This window comes from Capricornis sumatraensis, chromosome 10 (assembly GCF_032405125.1).
Source record: "Capricornis sumatraensis isolate serow.1 chromosome 10, serow.2, whole genome shotgun sequence".
Classification (NCBI taxonomy): domain Eukaryota; kingdom Metazoa; phylum Chordata; class Mammalia; order Artiodactyla; family Bovidae; genus Capricornis; species Capricornis sumatraensis.
This window is the reverse complement of record NC_091078.1, coordinates 88,437,992-88,457,227: the sequence shown is the minus strand read 5'-3', so window position 1 is coordinate 88,457,227 and position 19,236 is coordinate 88,437,992. Positions and strand designations below refer to the sequence as shown.

The window sequence follows — 19,236 nt, the reverse complement described above, 5'->3', positions numbered from 1 at the left end:
ACCCGTGCCATGTAGGCTGCCCGGCAGAGGTGCAGAAACAGGTCCCCGGCACTGTCGCTGGGGCTCCTGATCCAGTAGGTTTCTGATGACAGAGGGGAATCTGACTTTCAGGACAGGCTGCAGGTAACTCTGGGCCACCGAGCTGGGCTTCTGTTAGGAATGTTTTTCCACAGAATAGAGGCCGACCAACAGTAGCGTAAACAAGGGGATTTATTTGTATTTACAAGAATCCCGGAGGAGGATGGCTGCCGGCATCGGCTTGGTCACATGACAGTTGGGCCCTTCTCGGAGATTCTCTTGGCCATTTTCTCATGGTAGCAACATGGCTGCTGTGGCTCCAGGTGTCCCACCCTCAACGAAGGGAGGGGCAAGGGCGTGTTACCAATCTGTCTCTCTCATCAGAAAAGCTTTTCAGGAGCCCCTTCATTGTAAATGTCGCTGGCCGTACCTGGTCACGTGGTCACCCCTGGAGAGGGCCAGAGAGGAGGAGTGGGACGGAGCCCTGGGCGGGAACAGGGGTGTCTGCCAGGCTCCGGGAATGCCGTGGCACTCGCGGTCTGTTCTGATTCTTCAGGGCTTTGTCTCCATGCCCTGCTGCCCCCGTGCAGCACCCCGGGGCCCACAGTGAACCCCCAGGCATTCCCTTGGGGGCTCCTCCCCCCTGGACGCTCAGTCTCATTCTCCTCACGTCTGAACGACAGGGGGCGACTTCTTTGGGGAAGTGGTGGTCTTTACTCAGGGGTTGTGCATTTTTAGCATGACCCTTGCCAGACAGACATGTAAAATAGCATTCCCTCCTTCTCACCAAAATGGTCACATTCAAGAGCCTTTCAGAGCCTCTTTGTCCCTCCCCACACGCAGCATGTCTGTTCACGCCCCTCAGCACACACAGGAGAAGGACGATGTCTCTGGTGGTAGGAGTAACACCAGGGCGGTCCCTTCCCTCCCATCTTTGGTCCAGTTACCAGACTGCATCCCAGCGGCAGCTCTGCCCAGCAGTCTTGGGGGTAAAAGGAAATGCTTTTCTACTGGAGCCCTGTTACCTTGAATGATGGGTTTACAAAGCCAGAGAAAGAAAACACTAAGTTGTGTCTGACTCTTGCGATCCCATGAACTGTAGCCTGCCAGGCTCCTGTGACCATGGGATTCCCCAGGCAAGAACACTGGAGTGAGTTGCCATTTCCTTCTCCAGGGGAGCTTCCCGACCCAGGATTGAACCTAGGTCTCCCACATTGCAGGTGGATTCTTTACCAACTGAGCTATGGGGCAGGGGTTTTATTCTTCAGGGGGAAAGGAAAAGGCCTGGTGGGTCTCCAGATCTTTAAATATGGGACAGGAATGAAAGTTCAAACATTTGGTCCGTGTTGGGAGGCGAGTTCTCAGAAAGAATGGGTGAGTGAGTCCACGGAGTTGGCCCCAGCGACAGAATCCGAGTCGGGCGTGGGCCTCATGCGCACTCAGTGGGGCCAGTGTCGCAGGGTGGGGCTGGGGTCTTCAAACTGGTTTCTTATGTTTTCCAAAGCTTGTTGAAAATCACTATATTATTTGCTTTTTGTAGGCTTTGGGGAAGGATTCTTTTAAAAAAGTTTTGTGAGTTTTTTTGGCTAGAATTGCATCCGTGTGGTGAGAAAGGCAGATTGGCAATCACGTGCATCTCTGGTCCCATAACCAACACCGTTTCCTAGCTCAGGGTGTTCCCGGGCACCTGGGGTGGGAGGAAAACAAAGAGCGCCTTGGGGCTGTGGAGGCGGATGGGAATCTCCAGGACGGGGGTCACGGGAGCTGGAAGGGCTTTTATTCGCCACCCCTGGATGCTACAGCCTTGCCAGGGACAGTGTGGGCCTCAGAGAGGCAGTCCAGGAGTCCAAGATTCTCAGCTCTCACCCCAGCCTGCGGGATCAGAAGCCGTCTTCCAGCAAAGGGCCCTAGTAATTTATAGGCACAGTGAAGTTCAAGCAGCACTGTTCTAACTTCGAGAAGCAGAGCGGCTGCAGCCCTGGGCTGCTGCGGTTACAGGGTGTAGGCGGGTGGCGTGGAGGGAATAAAGGTGAAGGGGTGGGGAGAGGCTGGCAGACCATCCGGAGCTGTCTTTGTTAGTGCGTCTACCTTGGAGGGCGGCCTTGGGCCGCCCCGCCCTTCCTGAGGACAGACCATTCTCCCCTCAGGCTTTCAGGGTAGGTGCCCCCACGATGCTCTGCTTAGCTGCCCCACACCTGGCTGCAGAGACCACATAGGGCAGCTCTCTGAGACCTGGGCTGTCCAGAGAAGCAGGGCCCCATGGGGCCAGAGAGGCACCTGTCCCTTCTCAGCTCCGCCTGAAGCATCTTGGCAGGGCTCAGCAGCTCCTCAAGGAGGGAGCCCGGGGAAGTTCCTTCAGCAGCGGCTGCTTCTGGGAGCAGGAGCGATGAGTGCTAGGAGAAGCCTGCATTCACGATCCCCATCTTCTGGGGGTCAGGTGCGGGGCGGCCCTCTGGGGCGACGCGTTTTTCCAGGAGCGAGCATGAACACCGCAGAGCCGAGTCTAGGGGCCAGGGCTGCCAGGTACAGGAGGGCTGGAGGGGCACGGTGGGGGCCGGGGCGGGCTGGTGGGGGCGCTGGGGCTCCGGAGCCAGCTCTACAGCGCCCTCTCCCCACTGGTAAAAGTGGTGATTCTCCGCAGGTTTTCCCTGACTTTAATAAACTCAGGGGCATGGTCCTCTTCCTTTTCTGGTGGTTTCTCCAGCTGAAGGAAAGAGAAGCAGAGATGTGAGGTGGGTGGGCTAGGGAGATTCCCACTCAGAAGCCACTGGGTTTGGACCCAGGGTCCTCTCTGGGGAAACAACCAGGATCAGTTCTGCCACCAGCTTGGAAGCTGAGGGGACACAGCACGGGGCTGTTCTCCCCAGGAAGCCTGCTTCAAATTGCGGACCTCAGCTGAGCCCTAGGTTCCTCATTTCTCAAATGGAAACTCCACTGGGCTCACAGGGCAGCTGTGAGAAGATAATCAGAATCAGCGTGCAATAGATGGGGCCAATGAGAAAACTGGACCAGTGCGTTCCCTCTCTGAACCCAGGTCACACAGCGAAGGGAGTGGCCGAGTGAGGACGCAGGCCAGGGGTGGACCCTGGGTCCAGTCCGCGTCTGGCTCCGCCTCCTCGTCAGCTGTGACTGCAGGCCGAGCGCCTCCCTGGGCCAGCAGGTAGTCTTGGAGGAAGCTGGGGCTGGGGGCCCCACGCACCTGGTTCAGCCTCTGCTGCCGTCTCAGCAGCTCCTGCTCAAAGGGGCACTGCAGCCGCTTGGCCTCCAGCTCCTCCTTCTTCTTCTTGATGAGCTGGTTCCTCCGGCGGTGTTCCAGGACGCGCTGCAGCTCCGGCTTGCTGTCCACGCCCAGGCCCCTGGTTGGGGGGGGGGGGGCACGTTAGGAGACTCCCACCGCCCTGCACCCAGGGCTGCAGCCTGCACTGACATCAGCCAGTACCTCGTGCAGTCTGGTAGCCCGGGGATGGGCAAGCATTTCTGTTCCAGGGTACAGGGAAGGGGGACCCCTAGACTTGAAACTCCAGTCCACGTCACAGGTGTGAACAGACTGAAAGGGGATCTGTACCCGGGCCTGTCTGAGCGCAGAGACCAGGCTGTAGGATATTACTGGTCATTTTCTCAGGGTAAGTTTCTAGGTAGAATTGCTGGGTCAGGCAAAATCTTCAAAGATTTTTGGTTATATGTTCCCATCTGCTCCTTAGAAAAGGTTATCCAATTTATAACTTTTGTCAACAGTATTTAAGAGCATCTATTTCTCCTTACTGTCCAGTCTTCTTGTATTGCAGGGTCGGGTGGAGCAGCTTGGAGATGGGTGCCAGCTACTTTCATTTGTTCTGTGAATTAACTGTACCTTCTGTTCATTTTCTCTGTATGGATTTGTAAGAGATAACGTACATATTTTTGTCATTTATCCTGCAAACATTCACCCTGATTTGTCTTTAGGCTTCTGTTTTTTAAACTGGTGATTTTAAAAGGGACGACTCTAAAAGGGGTCTTGACGAAGTACTTCCAATACACAGTCAACCCTCCGTTTCCACAGATTGAATTCGTGGATACCGAGGGCGGGCTTGTGCAGTGCCACTTTATACAAGGGCCTTGAGTTTTGGGGTTCTGTTGAGGGGCCCTAACCAGTCTCGGCGGATACAGAGAGACTAGTGTAACCAACGGGCAGGAGGACAACATGGATGAAAAATGAGATCTGCTGGGACAGTATGTTAGTTGAAAATAAGGACAATCACAGCCGGCGTCAATACCAAAAGCCACCACTAGGAGGAGCTGCGGAGGCTTTGCAACCTGCGTCCTGGTGCTGCTGAATAGAGAGGCCTTCTTGGGAAGGGAGGGACGCTCAGCCTCCCTCTCCCTTCCCCATGCATGCTCAGTTGCCTCAGTCGTGTGTGACTATTTTTGCAACCCCATGGACTGTAGCCTGCTAGGCTTCTCCGTCCATGGGATTTTTCCAGCTAAGAATACTGGAGTGGGTTGCCCTTTCTTCCTGCAGGGGATCTTCCTGACCCAGGGATCAAACCTGCCTCTCTTGTGTCTCCTGCATTGTCAGGCAGGTTGTTTACCCCTGTGCCAGCTGGGAAGCCTGCCCTTCACCACAGTCCCTCAGTAACCCAGTAGTCCCAGGCCCGACACCTCCAGCCAGCCTTGCGCACTGCATGCTCCTGGCCTGCCTGCTCCACTCATCCCTCCTCTACCACGGTGACAGCCAGCACTGGGACCCTTCACAGCCCCACATTCCTCACTCTCTCTGAGCTCCTCCAGGTTCCTCTGCACTCTCACATTCTCATCCATCAGCTGCTCGCGGCCAGTACCCACCTCCGAGCCTGGCCGACTCCCACCCACTCTTCTAGCACTAGCTGAGGCATCACTTCGTCCTTGGAGCCCAGGCTGGTGGCTCCGCTGGGGTCGCAGGCCATTCGTGCCTCCCTCAAAGCACCCGTCCCACCATCTGGTCAAACGTCGGTCTCCTGTGTGAGGGCAGGAACTGGGTCCCATTCCTCTGTGTGCCCCCCGGTCTGGGCACAGGGCATCCATGTAGCTGACGCACATGGAGAGCAGGCACCCGTGGCTGACTAGGCGGGGTCACGGGGCTGCTGGACCTCCACAGTGTGTGCTGCTGACCACATGCTGCTGCTGCTGCTGCTAAGTCGCTTCAGTTGTGTGCGACTCTGTGTGACCCCATAGACAGCAGCCCACCAGGCTCCCCCATCCCTGGGATTCTCTAGGCAAGAACACTGGAGTGGGTTGCCATTTCCTTCTCCAATGCATGAAAGTGAAAAGTGAAAGTCAAGTCGCTCAGTCGTGTCCGACTCTTCACGACCCCATGGACTGCAGCCTACCAGGCTCCTCCGTCCATGGGATTTTCCAGGCAAGAGTACTGGAGTGGGGTGCCATTGCCTTCTCTGCTGACCACATGGGGCACCCCCGGACCTGCCCTGTCTGTCAGAGCCCCAGGGTGACTGCCAGGCCGGCCTCTCACAGGGGGCTCCTCTCCCACCTCCTGTGGTTCATGAGCAGCTCGCGGTGCATCTCCTGGTGGTTCCGGGAGGCCTTCACGGGGTTCAGCAGCTTCTTGGGCTTGATGAGCTCTGGGTTCCATTCTCTGTGTTCTGGCCGGGCCATCAGGCCTCCGATGTCGGCCCGCTCCCTCTGGATCTCAGAGTACATGGAGGCTGTAGAAACAACACAGCAGGGACGGGGGAGCGGGTCAGATGGGCCCACAGCCTCAGCCATTCTCGTGGCAGGGACGGGGGAGCGGGTCAGATGGGCCCACAGCCTCAGCCATTCTCGTGGCAGGGACGGGGGAGCGGGTCAGATGAGCGCACAGCCTCAGCCATTCACACAGCAGGGACAGGGGAGCGGGTCAGATGAGCGCACAGCCTCAGCCATTCACACAGCAGGGATGGGGGAAGTGGGTCAGATGAGCGCACAACCTCAACCATTCTCGCAGCACAGTTGAAGGGTAAGGCTTTTGGTGTTTGATGGATCTTAGCCACCATGCAGCCCTGGGGAAGCTACCTGACTGTCAAGCCTAGGTTTCCTCATTTGTGACAATAAAATAGATAGCCTGTGCCCAGGGTGTAGGGATTGGGGATCATGGCTGAAAAGTGGTCCTGGGTTACAAAGTACATGGGTTGACGTGTGCAAATGTTTTTGACCTTTAAGGAAAAATTTTTTCCTCCTATAAGAGGAATTCTGTTTGAGTTTCTGTTTCTCAGGGAGCTTGTATCAGAGAAAGAAAAGATATATAAAAAGAGCAATGAGTACTTGTTAAAGGTAGTTTGGATAAATGCAGTGATAAAGAAAACATCACCCCTTATTTTCCTGTCTGTAGTTTCCTCACAGACGTGTCCAGCTTTTCAGTTTCTGCAGATCAAAGAGAAGGGTATGAAATCCCAGGACTGCCATGTCTAATTACAGAGGGATGGTTGTCATCTTGAATGCAGATGTCTGCCTTCTTCATGGCCTCAGTTCCACCACAGTAGCTTGAAACGTCAGTGCATTTGAAATTCGGCAGAAGGGCTCACTTCTCTCCAGGTGGGCTCCATATCCTTGAAGTGCCCTCAACTAAGCAACTGTGAGGGTGAAGGTAAGAGAGAAGAGTGTGTGGGGTTTGTGCACGTGCATGTGTGTGTGAGAGAGAGACTTAAAATTCCTCTAGAGAATGACCCAGGCTGGCTATTTTGAGTGAAACTTTAGGCCCTGGTTCTGACCTCTTCATGAGTCCTGTTTTTCTGAGGCAGAGCCTCTGCTACAGACTAGGCTTGGCAGTGTCTGGCGTGGTAATTGATCGTGAAACCCTTGAGGTTGTACAGATGAGGAAACTGAGTCTCAGGGAGGTTGGTCTCGGGGAACCGGTGCCTTAGGGCCTGTGGGCTCCACGTCGGAGCTGAGGGGGGGGTGTCTGCGCTGCGCACACCAGGCTCTGGCTCCCCTCTTCAGACACCACCAGCCATTGTGTGTGTATGTGTCTACCCCACTCTCCCGATTCATCCCCCCCAGACATATTTACACTACTGTACTACTGTGTATGCAGCACAGGGGGAAAGAGAAGTACAATCCGTTTATAGGGAAAATCTCAACCTTAATGCATTCCAATATACATGAGGTGCAGACATAGACTGTTTGATTTTACCTGTGAGAGAGGTAGAATAGTCAAATTCATAGAAAGTACACTGGTTGATTCCAGGGGCTAGGTGGGTGGGGACTGGGGACAGAGTTTCAGATTATGAAGGTGAGAAATTCAGGCGACGGATGATGGTGGCCGTTGCACACAGTGGGGATGTACTTAGTGCGTCTGAACTGTACAGGTAAGTATGGTTAAAATAGTACGTTTATATTCTGTGACTTTCACCACACCAAGCACCGTGTTGCCTGTGGACAGGCCTTTACTTCTTCCCTACCTCTAGGAAGAGGATGAACGCCATTCTCTGCTTGATGAACAGCAGTTCTCCAAGTAAACTAGACTGGGATGGAGGTCTGTGCAAGAACCTAGAGGTGGGCAATAGGTTCAGGGGGTGGGGTGGAGAAAACAGGAGCAGAGGGTTTGATGGGCTGTCAGTTGCAAGGTGATGTGTTAGGGAATGTGGGCCTCAAAGCTCTGCCCATGGTAGTGATCCAGACTCATGTTTGGCATGTTACCTACTACACGGTGCTGTTACGATGACTAAGTGAGACCCCCTTTGTAAGATGCTGGGAAAACTGTTATATTTTGGATGTAGACAGACTGTGTCAGAGCCTGGAGCCGTGGTTGCCAATTTTCTTCAATTCGCAAAACCGTTTTCTACAATGAGTATTCTAATTTTCTCGCTTCCTTTTTCATGAGGCTGTTGATTTTCAGGTATATCCTTAATTTGAGGGGCCTTAAAAAATGACTGTGGTAGTTAAAAATGGGCACTAGACAAACAGTTGGCTGTATCAACTCCTTCCTCCTTTAAAAAATGTGGATATTCTCTTAGTCTGAGATTAAGTTGTCTGGGAGCCAATGCATTAAGAGTATCTTGACTCAGATTGGAGTTCGGAGAATTTCCCCCCTTTCTTCTGCCTTTTCCCATTATCAAGTAATTGCCAGCCACTCTTTCCTTCCTATGTCTTCAGCACAGGCCATTATCACACCATGCGTAAAATCAGTGCTTCCACTCCTCAGCTGGTCGTCCTGCTGTTAGTTCCTGTATGCCCCCAGAGCTTGGTAATTTTCATCAGTCACACTGTCTTGAAATCAACTAACTATGGCACCAAAGCAACGAGACAGGAAATAGAAACAAATTATATAACTTTGGGAGAGGGCAGAATTAATATCTTTGTAAGATAATCACTATCTATACCCAGAATTCCCAAATGGATTAACAGAAAAGCATTTGAAGCTAATGAGGAAATTCAATAGTGTGCCCAGATTCAAAACAAACACACAAAACCAAAAGGTTCCTGCGTAACAGGAACGACCGTTGAGAAAGTACACAATCACACAATTACTCATTTATCCTACAGTATGTTGGAGTTCCTGTAATTTACCAGGTAGGGTGGTAGAGATGAACTGCGCAAGCAAGGCTCCACCTCCCCAAGAGCTGAAATTCTGCGAGGGAGGCAGAGAGCCAACGTGTACACAGACCAACAAAAATAAACGGTTGCACACGGAGGGGCTCAAACGCAGGGGGCTGACCGGAGGACCTCCTTCAGCCAGGTGCAGCGGGAGGGCCTCTCGGCCGCTGACCTTTAAGAGCCGAGAAGGAAGAGGGAGGCTGGGGGGGAGCAGAGGAAACCGCCTGTGTGACTCATGTACCTTGAACAAGCTCGGTCTGTTCAGGAAACAAAAAGGCACAGTGTGTACGGAGTGGCGTGAGGGAGTGACGGAGCGGGGCCGTGTTTGGAGCGAGGGTGGACGGGTGGTTTCAAGTGGCGGAAGGATCGCGTCGGGTTTGATTTTAAGGTCATTCTTGCCGCTGTGTGGGGAGAAACTGTCAGCAGGTTTGGGAAGTCTTTTATATGACTTTGGTTTCTTTTCCTTGCAACGGGCAACCTCTGTCTTTCCCCTTAAATTCCAGAGGAAAAACATCCGATTGGCCGGGCTGAGGACCTTTCACCCCATAGGTCAGCAGCGAGCCAATGAGTGGGCTGCCCGGGGCCAGTCCCCACCCCAGGGCGGCCCACAGAGGATCGCGCTTACCCGCGGGTCCTGCGTTCTCAGTTTGCACTGCCAGCCAAGTCGCTTCAGTCGTGTCTGACTCTTGGCGACCCCACGGACCGTAGCCCGCCAGGCTCCTCTGTCCATGGGATTCTCCAGACCGGAATACTGGAGGGTGCCAGTCCCTCCTCCAGGGGATATTCCCAACGCGGGGATGGACCTCAGTCTCTGACCTCTCCTGCACTGGCAGGCAGGTTCTTCAGCACTAGGGCTACCTCCTGCAAACTATGTAGCCAGCCCTGCACCCCAGGTCCAATCAATGACCAGCTCTAGGCTTTTAAAAAATAACATCAGTGGTGAGGTGTGGCAGATGCTGTTTTGCTGAGACCAGGATGGTGTGGTGATTGAGGCAGGAGTCTGAAGGACGTGACTGGTTCTTCAGCCCAGACCTGCAAGCTGGGAAAACTGCTGCCTTTGCCAGTTAATGTTCTGAACTTCAGGAAACACGTGTGAGATCCATGGGTGATGTGTGTGTGTCCCTGTCCAGGATTTAGAGCTGCAGAGCCAACCGTCCTGCCTTTAGTTGAACTAAAAGAGGCCTCAGACACTGGGGGAAGGAGAGGGAGGGACAAATTGAAAAAGAGTAACACTGAAACATACATATTACCATATGTAAAACAGATAGCCCGTGGGAATCTGCTGTGTTACACAGGAGGGCAAATCGGTGCCCTGTGACAACCCGGAGGGGTGGGAGGGGACATAGGTATACCGCTGGGTGATTCTTGTCGATGGATGGCAGAAACTACAACATTGTAAAGCAATTATCCTCCAATTAAAAAAAAATTTTTTTTTTAAAAAGGCCTCCATATAGAAGAGCCTCAGCTAAGTGCTGGAGTAAAACAGGCTGCTCAACAAAGCACAGGAAGTCGGCCAGAAAAATCCAGCTTTCCTGAGGGTCAGCTCGGCCTCCTGAGCAGAGGGGGGTTCATTTCCAGGGCTGCTCTGGCCTGGTCTCTCAGCTTGCTGGGGCGTCCTGAGCAGGGAGGTGGCCGTGATGGGGGCAATAATGTGAGGTGAGCATAAGGTCATCTCTGAAAAGAGAAAGGTAATGCTCTGAGGAGCTGGCAAGCAGAAAAGAGAACCTATTGAGGAGAAAATTGAGTGGCTAATGCATGTCCTTCAGAGGTTGTCAAAGTACCAGAGAATGATGTTGGAGCCATTAGCACCTGGACTGAACGTTGGCTCAGCCCCTTCCTAGCCTTGGGCAAGTGTCTGCAGCAGGAGTCCAAAACTCCAGCCTTTGGCTGAAACCCAACCCCTCCGGAACACAGCCACGCCCACTCATTACCTAACTGCGTGTGACTGCTTCCGCGAGAACAGCAGTGCTGAGTAGGTGTGACAGCTGCTGTTGATCAGCACCCTTCTTCAGGAGGTTGCTGCAAAATAAAGGAGGTGGTGCTTGGCTCGCAAGTGCCTGGCCCTGAGGTGAGGACTCAGTGTGTGCCGGCTGCCGGGGCCTCACTCTGAGTGGGGCCACCTCACTAGGTGTTATTAATCATCACCATTAAAAGATCCCACTCCTCCATAGACACCATGCGTCAAACGGCCTTCGGGAAGCCACTGCCTAGCGCAGGGAGCTCAGCTCGGTGCTCTATGCCGACCCAGACGGTGAGATGGTGGGGTGGGAGGGAGGCGCGGAAGGAGGGCGATGTGTGTATACAAATGCTGATTCATTGTTGCACAGCAGAAACTAACAACACTGTAAAGCAATTATACTCCAATTAAAAAAATTTCACAGTAATAAAGTATCCCACTTGTCTCAGATTGAGCTTTCGTAGTCTTCTTAAAAACTGTACTGGTCATTTGTGTTAGAATTTTCCCAGTCCACATACCGCAGCCACGAGGGAGAACGGAGTCTTAATAAGGTAAGGTGCACATTCTTCCCCGGTGCCATTGATTTCCAGTGAAGCAGTGTGTTCACGTAGGGCTAATATTTCTGCACTAGTCTGACCATGAAAGGTAAAGAGCAGGCAACAGCCCTATTAGGCTAAGATTTCATTACACTGGAAAATGATTTGACAGTGAAAAGGAAAGAAGAGAAAGTGACTTGCCAGAAACATGCTTAAACTATTTGTTTTCTGTGCTGTAATGAAGCCTTATGAGAAACTGTCAGTATTCCCATGGACCTGATATTTAAAAACTTCTTTTGAATCTTATAAAGCCTTCATATATATGCTCCAATACAGAGGCAATTACCTTGTCCGGATAAGTACTGGCTTGTACATTTTAAAGTATTTCCGGACTGGGGGTGGGGTCGGGGGACTGTACTGGTTAAATCGGTTGATATTAACCCTGTTGTATCATCCGAGGGACTTTAATAAATATCAGTGCCTGAGTCCTACCCCTGGATTCTGATTTACTGACCTGGGAGGAAGCTAGCAGAGGGCCTCAGACACTACCCCTGGATTCTGATTTACTGACCTGGGAGGAAGCTAGCAGAGGGCCTCAGACACCTAAGAGGACAAGAAAGATCCCCTGTAAAGCCAGGAGGTCGAAGGAGGAAGAGGAGAGGAGGGCTGGGACAGAAGGCGGCCTTGGAGAAGAGCCCAGCAAACGGGCTGAGAGCCACGCAGGTGGTCCCAGTGTGACACGGGGTGCCCACGGGGGCTGGGACATGGAGTTTGAGAGCTGCCTGCCCCCTGGGAGGCCCGCTCACCCTGATCCCCTGGGCCCCAGCTCCTTCCTGCCTGGTGGGCCCATGTGCTCTGGCACAGGGTCCGGTGGGAGCAACAGCTGCAGGGGGTACTGAAACCACAGCTGAGCCTCCGGAGCCACCTCTGCTGCTGGGTTCCTAAATTGAGCGCCTGTGAAACACCTCAAGGAATTGTACTCCTGCAGCTGGAACAGGTCTGGCTTCTGCAGCTTCGGTCTCTGGACACACTCAACGGGGGTCCGGCCAGGCCGGGCCCAGGTACACGACCACTGCAGTCCCAGGACGCGACCTCAGTCAGGGCACCTGCGCTGGGGCCTGGTGAAAAGGACACCAGGGGGTCACCAGGGCTGGTTGCTAGTGACCAACAATATGAATCACCCCCACAGTCATGGTGGGGCCAAAAGCAGTGCCAGCAACAGAGTGCTTGCTGAGTTCACACAGCAGAGCTCACTCTCAGGCGACCAGCTCCTGAGGAGGGACACTCAGTGGCTTCTCTCCCCGTGACGGGGCTCCACTCCCACAGCTGGGGAGCAGACCCCACCCCTGCCAGGGCAGCGACAATCAGAGGGCAGGCTCTGGTCACTGCACCACCCCCAAACCCCCTATCAAGGGACAACGGCACAAGCCTCTGGACCAACCTCCCCCACCAGGGGATGCGAAGAGGAAATCTGATAGCAAACCAGTAACCGTAGGAAATGAGATCTGCTTTTGAAATTAAGAGACCAGGAGCTTAAAACAATCTTGTCTGTGTGTGTCTTTGTGTGTGTGTATGTATAGTGTTTGAGTTACTCAGTCACGTCCAACTCTTTGCAATTGCAGCCCTCCAGGCTCCTCTGTCCGTGGAATTCTCTAGGCAAGAACAGTGGAGTGGGTTGCCATTCTCTTCTCCAGGGGATCTTCCCAACCCAGGGATCGAACCCAGGTCTTTGCATCACAGGTGGATTCTTGACTGAGCCACCAGGAAAGGGGTGTGTGTGTGTGCGCGTGCGTGCGTGCACGCATGTGCATGCGTGTGTGTGCAGACTGCTTTATCAAAAGCTCATGGGAAATGCAAGCAAAACCACAATGAATGAGTACACATAGGAAAAAAAGCAACCCAAACACAACACTAAAGATGGTCATCAAACCACGAGAAGAGAACAATAAAGGGAAGGAAAAAACCCTACAAACCCCAAGCAATTAAGAAAATGGCATTAGGAACATATATATTTATATGTTCAGTGCCTCAACCAAAGACATAGCCTGGCTGAATGGATACAAAAACAAGACCTGTACATATGCTATCTGTGAGAGGCCCACTTCAGACCTAGGGGCACATACAGACTGAAAGTGAAGGGATGGAAAAAGGTTTTCCATGCAAATGGAAATCAACAGAAAGTTGGAATAGCAATATTTATATCAGACAAGATACACTTTAAAATGAAGATTGTTACACAAGGAAGGATATGCATAATGATCAGGAGATCAATTCAAGAAAAAGATGTAACAGTTGAAATATACATAGCTCAGTCAGTAAAGAATCTGCCTGCAATGCAGGAGACCCAGGTTCGGTTCCTGGGTTGGGAAGATCCCTTGGAGAAGGAAATGGCAACCCACTCCAGTATTCTTGCCTGGAGAATCCCATGGACAGAGGAGCCTGGCAGGCTACAGTCTATGGGGTCGCAAGAGTCGGACACAACTTAGCGACTAAACTACTAACATAAGAACACCTCAATATATAAGGCAAATGCTAACAGCCACAGAAGGGGGAATTGACGGTAACACACCCCACTTACACAAACAGATCATACGGACAGAAAATTATGAAGGACACGCAGGCTTCAAATGACACATTAGATCAGACAGACCTAATTGTTACTTATAGAACGTTCCATCCCAAAACAATACACTTTCTTCTCAAGGGCACATAGAACATTCTCCATGATAGATCACATCTTGGGACTGAAATCACATCAAGCATGTTTTCCAACCACAATGCTAGTGTAGAAGTCATTCTAATATTAAAAATCTAATTACAGTATTACAAATCAATTACAGGAACATGTTAAAATATACAAGTACATCGAGGCTAAAAAGTATGTTACTAAGCAATCAACGTATCTTGAAGAAATCAAAGAGGAAATACAAAAATGTCCACAGACAAATGACAGTGAAAACATCCAAAACCTGTGGGAGGCAGCAAAAGCAGTTCTAAGACAGACGCTTAGAGCAATGCCATCCTACCTCAGGAAACAAGAAAACTCTCAAAACTGAACTTTACACCTAAAGCAGCCAGAGAAAGAACAATAAAGCGAACCCAAAGATAGCCGAAGGTAAGAAATAAAGATCAGAGCAGAAATAAAGAGAGTCACAGAAAACAATACCGATGGTCAGTGAAACTAAAAGCTGGTTCTTTGACAGGAAGTAATAGAAAATATGAACAGACCAGTCGCAAGCACTGAAACTGTGATGAAAAAGCTTCCCACAAACAAAAGTCCAGGACCAGATGGCTTCACAGGAGAATTCTATCAAACATTTAGAGCAGGGGTAACACCTCTCATTCTCAAACTGTTCCAAAGAGCTGCAGAGGGAGGAACATTCCCAAACTCATTCTGTGAGTCCACCACCATCACCCTGATACCAAAACCAGACAAAGACGTCACACGCAAATTTACAATCTCACTGATAAGCACGTGTGCAAAAATCCTCAATACTAGCAATCATTTCCAACAACATATTGAAAGTATCGTACATCATGATCAAGTGGGATTTATCCCAGAGGTGCAAGAAGTTTTCAATATGTGCAAATCAACCAGTGTGATACACCATATTAGCAAATTGAAGAATAAAAACCATATGATCACCTCGTTGTTGTTCAGACATGCTATGTCTGACACTCTGCAACCTCATGAACTGCAACACGCCAGACTTCCCTGTCCTTCACTATCTCCCGGAGTTTGCTCAAACTCATGCCCATCGAGTCGGTGATGCCATCCAACCATCTCATCCTCTGTCTTCCCCTTCTCCTGCCTTCAGTCTTTCCCAGCATTAGGGTCTTTTCCAGTGAGTCAGCTCTTAATATCAGGTGGCCAGAGTATTGGGGCTTCAGCTTTAGTCCTGAAGCTCCAGTACTTCAGGACTGATCATCTCATTAGATACAGAAAAAGCTTTTGAGAAAATCAACAGCCATTTATGATGGAAAACTCTCTAGAAAGTGGCATAGAGAGAGAGCCTATCTCAACATAATAAAGATCATATATGAAAAACCCACAGCTAACATCATTCTCAAAGGTGAAAAACTGAAAGCATTTCCTCTAAGATGAGGAATAAGACAAATATGTCCATCATTATTCAATAAGTCCTAGCCACAGCAATCAGAGAAGAAAGGAAAGGAATCCACATTGGGAAAGGAGTAGTAAAACTGTCACTATTTACAGATGACATGATACTATACATAGAAAATCCTAAAGATGCCACCAGAAAAATACTTGACCTAATCAATGATTTGTACAAAGTCACAGTGTACAAAATTAATAAATCTCTTGCATTCCTGTAACTAACAATGAAAGATCAGAAAGAGATATTAAGGAAAAAATCCCAGTTTAGCACTGTAACAAAAAGAATACAATACCTAGGAATAAACCTACCTAAGGAGGCAAAGACTGGTACGCAGATAACTTTGTAAGATACTGATGAAAGAAAGAAATGATGATGCAAACAGATGGGGAGATACACTGTGTTCTAGGACTGGAAGAGTCAGTATTGTGAAAATGACTGTACTACCCAACGCAGTCTTCAGAGTCATTGCAATCTGATCAAATTATCATGGCATTTTTCACAACACTTAAAAAAATAATAATTTGTATGGAAATTCAGAACACCCAAGCAGCCAAAGCAATCTGGAGAAAGAAAAACAGAACTGGAGGGATCAGGCTCCCTGACTTCAGAGTTTACTACAAGGCTACAGCAGTCAAGACAATATAGTGCGGGCACAAAAAACAGAAATACAGATCGGTGGGACAGGATAGAACGCCCAGAGATGAACCCATGGGCCTTTGGGCACCTCATACGTGACATAGGAGGCACGGAGTATACGATGGAGAAAAGACAGTCTCTTCAGTAAGTGGTGCTGTGAAAACTGGGCAGCTCCATGTAAAAGAATGAACTTAGAACACTCCCTAACACCACTCACAAACTCACAGTGGGTTACAGACCTGAATGTAAGGCCAGACACTGTAAAACTCTAAAGAGGAAAACACAGGCAGAACACTCAAACTGCACCAAGATCTTTTTTGACCCATCTCCTAGAGTAATGAAAATAAAAACAAAAATAAACAAGTGGGGCAAAATTAAGCTTAAAAGCTTTTTGCAGAGCAAAAGAAACCACAAATAAGATGAAAAGATACCCCTCAGAACGGGAGAAAATATTTGCAAACAAAGCAACTGACAAAGGATTAGTCTCTAAAATATACAAACAGCTCACGTAGCTCAATATCAGAAAAACAACCCAATCAAAAAATGGGTGGGAGACCTAAATGGACATTTCTGCAAAGAAGATATTCAGATGGTCAACACACCAATGAAAAGATAACATCACTAATCATTAGAGAAATGCAGTTCAAAGCTACAATGAGGTAGTGCCTACACATGTGTCAGAATGGCCATCATTAAAAAATCTACAAACAAATGCTGGGTAAGGTGTGGAGAGAAGTGAACCCTCTTGCACTCTTGGTGGGAACGTAAAACTGATACAGCCACTATGAAGAACAGTATAAAGGTCATTAAAAACATTAGTAGGTTCTTAAAAAAAAAGTATATTTTTATGAAGGTTCATTAAAAAAAAAAATAGAACTAGGCCATGACCCAGCAATGGCACCCCACTCCAGTACTCTTGGCTGGAAAATCCTATGGACGGAGGAACCTGGTAGGCTGTAGTCCATGGGGTCGCTAAGAGTCAGATATGACTGAGCGACTTCACTTTCACCTTTCACTTTTCACTTTCATGCGTTGGAGAAGGAAATGGCAACCCTCTCCAGTGTTCTTGCCTGGAGAATCCCAGGGACGGGGGAGCCTGGTGGGCTGCCGTCCATGAGGTCACACAGAGTCGGACACGACTGAAGTGACTTAGCAGCAGCATGACCCAGCAATCCCACTGCTGGCCATATAACCAGAGCAAACCATAATTCAAAAAGATACATGTACCCCAGTGTACACTGCAGCACTATTTACAATAGCCAGGACATGGAAACAGTCTAAACACCCACTGACAGACGACTGGATAAAGATGTGGTGCTGTATACAATGAAACATTACCCATGAGAAGGAACAACACTGAGTCATTAGTAGTGATGCAGATGAACCTAGAGTCTGTCATAGAGTGAAGTAATTCAGAAAGAAACAGTATTTATATTAATGCACACATATGGAATCTAGACAGTGGTACCGATGAGCCTACTTGTAGGGCAGGAATAGAGATGCAGACACAGAGAATGGACTTACGGACACGGGGAAGGGCAGGGCTGAACGACTAAGAGAGTGGCTTTGACACATACACCACTAAAGATAAAACAGCCAGTGAAAGGCTGCCATATAGAACAGGGAGCTCAGCTCAGTGTTCCGTGATGACCCCCAGCGGTGGGTGGGGGCCTGGGAGGGAGGCTCAGGACGGAGGGGATGTAGGTATAGATACAGCTGCTTCACTTTTTGTATTATCTGTTGGGTCTTCGCTGTGGTTCATTGTAGCTCGTGGGCTTCTGTACTCTGTGGCACACGTGGGATCCTAGTTTCCTGGCCAGGGCTTGAACCCTTGCATTTGAAGGCAGATTCTTAACCACTGGGCCAGCAGGGAAGTTCCTGGTTCACTTTCTTGTACAGCAGAAACTGACACAACACTGTAAAGCAATTGCACTCCCATGCGGGGGCGGGGGTTGGGGGGAGACGTGGTACATACACAGTAGAACATCAGTCATAAAAAGAATGAGAGGGGGTCATTTATAGAGGCCAGCTGGACTTAGAGACTGTCACAGAGTGAAGGAAGAAAGGGGAAAAACAAATATTGTTTATAAACGCATATATACGTGGAATATAGAAAAATGAGATAGACAGTCTTATTTGCAAAACAGAAATAGAGACACAGAAGTAGAGAACGAAGAAATGGACACCAAGGAGGGAAGAGGTGTGGTGGGATGAACTGAGAGGCTGGGTTTGACATCTTTCACTCTTCCTACTGTATTTAAAAGAGGCAGAGAACCTGCTGTACTGCTCAGGGAAGTCAGTGTTGTGCTGACCTAAACTGAGAAGGAAATCTAAAACTGGGGATATACGGATGCATATAGCTGATTCACTTTGCTGGGCAGCGGAAACACAACATTGTAAAGCAACTATAGTAAAAATAATTTTTTTAAAAAAACTGATTCTTTGATAAGATAAACAAAATCTATAAATCTTCAGCCAGAAGCATCTGGAAACAAAAAGGAGAAGGCTCAAATCAATAACATTAGAAATGAAAAATAAGTTACAATGGACTCCACAGAAATAGGAAAAAGATCCCAGGAGACGACTACAGGCAAGTGTGTGCCGACAGAATGGAGAACCTGGAAGAAAGGGACAACCTCTTAGAAAAGCACAATCTTCCAGGACTGAACCAGAGGAAGTGGAAAATATGAACAGACCAGGCACAGGTACCAAAACTGAAACTGATTAAACAGCTCCGAACACACAAACGTGCAGGGCCAGACGGCGTCACAGGCATTCTGTCAAACATTTAGAGAAGAGCTCACGCCTATGCTTTTGAAATTCCCCAGAACACTGCAGCGCAACGAACACTCCCAGTAATTCTGTGAGGCCACCATCACCCTGATGTTAATAGCAAAAGCAGACATATCACAAGAGAAAATCACAGGCCAACATCACTGATGAACGTAGACACGGAAATCCTGAACAAAACACTGGCAAACCGATTCCACCAATACATTAAAAAGGATCATATGGTAGCATGATAAGTGGGATTTATCCTAGGGCTGCAAGGATTTTTTAATATCCACAAAACAGTCAGGGTGATACATCACAGTAAGAAACTGAAGAATACTTTTGACCAAATTCAACAGTCATCTACGATAGAAACTCTCTAGAAAGTGAATATAGAAGGAACTTACTGCAACATAGTAAATAACATGAAACAAACCTGCTGCTAACATCACACTCAATAGTGAAAAGCTGAAAGCGGCTCCTCTAAGACAAGGAATGGGACGAGGCTGTCCACTTCTGCCACTTTTACTGAACATGGTCTTGGAAGTTCTGGCCGTGGCAGTCAGAGAAGAAAAAGAACAAAAGGAATCCAAATTGGAAAAGAAGTAAAACTCCCACTGTTTGCAGATGACAGGACACTATAGGGGACCAG

General features: G+C 49.5%; 1 protein-coding gene across 4 annotated transcripts in view; it reads right to left on the bottom strand.

The window, feature by feature from the left end:
- Positions 1–210: 210 nt before the first annotated feature.
- The window catches only part of FAM107A (family with sequence similarity 107 member A), a 36,528-nt gene continuing 17,502 nt past the window's right edge, over positions 211–19,236 (bottom strand). For 3 of the 4 annotated variants that reach the window (XM_068981856.1, XM_068981858.1, XM_068981857.1), the window contains exons 2-4: positions 5,522–5,696; positions 3,218–3,374; positions 211–2,722 (exon numbers count right to left, since the gene is read on the bottom strand). In XM_068981856.1, the coding sequence (XP_068837957.1) occupies positions 2,615–2,722; positions 3,218–3,374; positions 5,522–5,696 (440 nt within the window). In that variant the 3' untranslated portion in view covers positions 211–2,614. Of the gene's footprint in view, positions 2,723–3,217; positions 3,375–5,521; positions 5,697–9,187; positions 9,306–19,236 lie in introns of those variants that run through there. The other variant, XM_068981859.1, reaches the window with a different exon arrangement.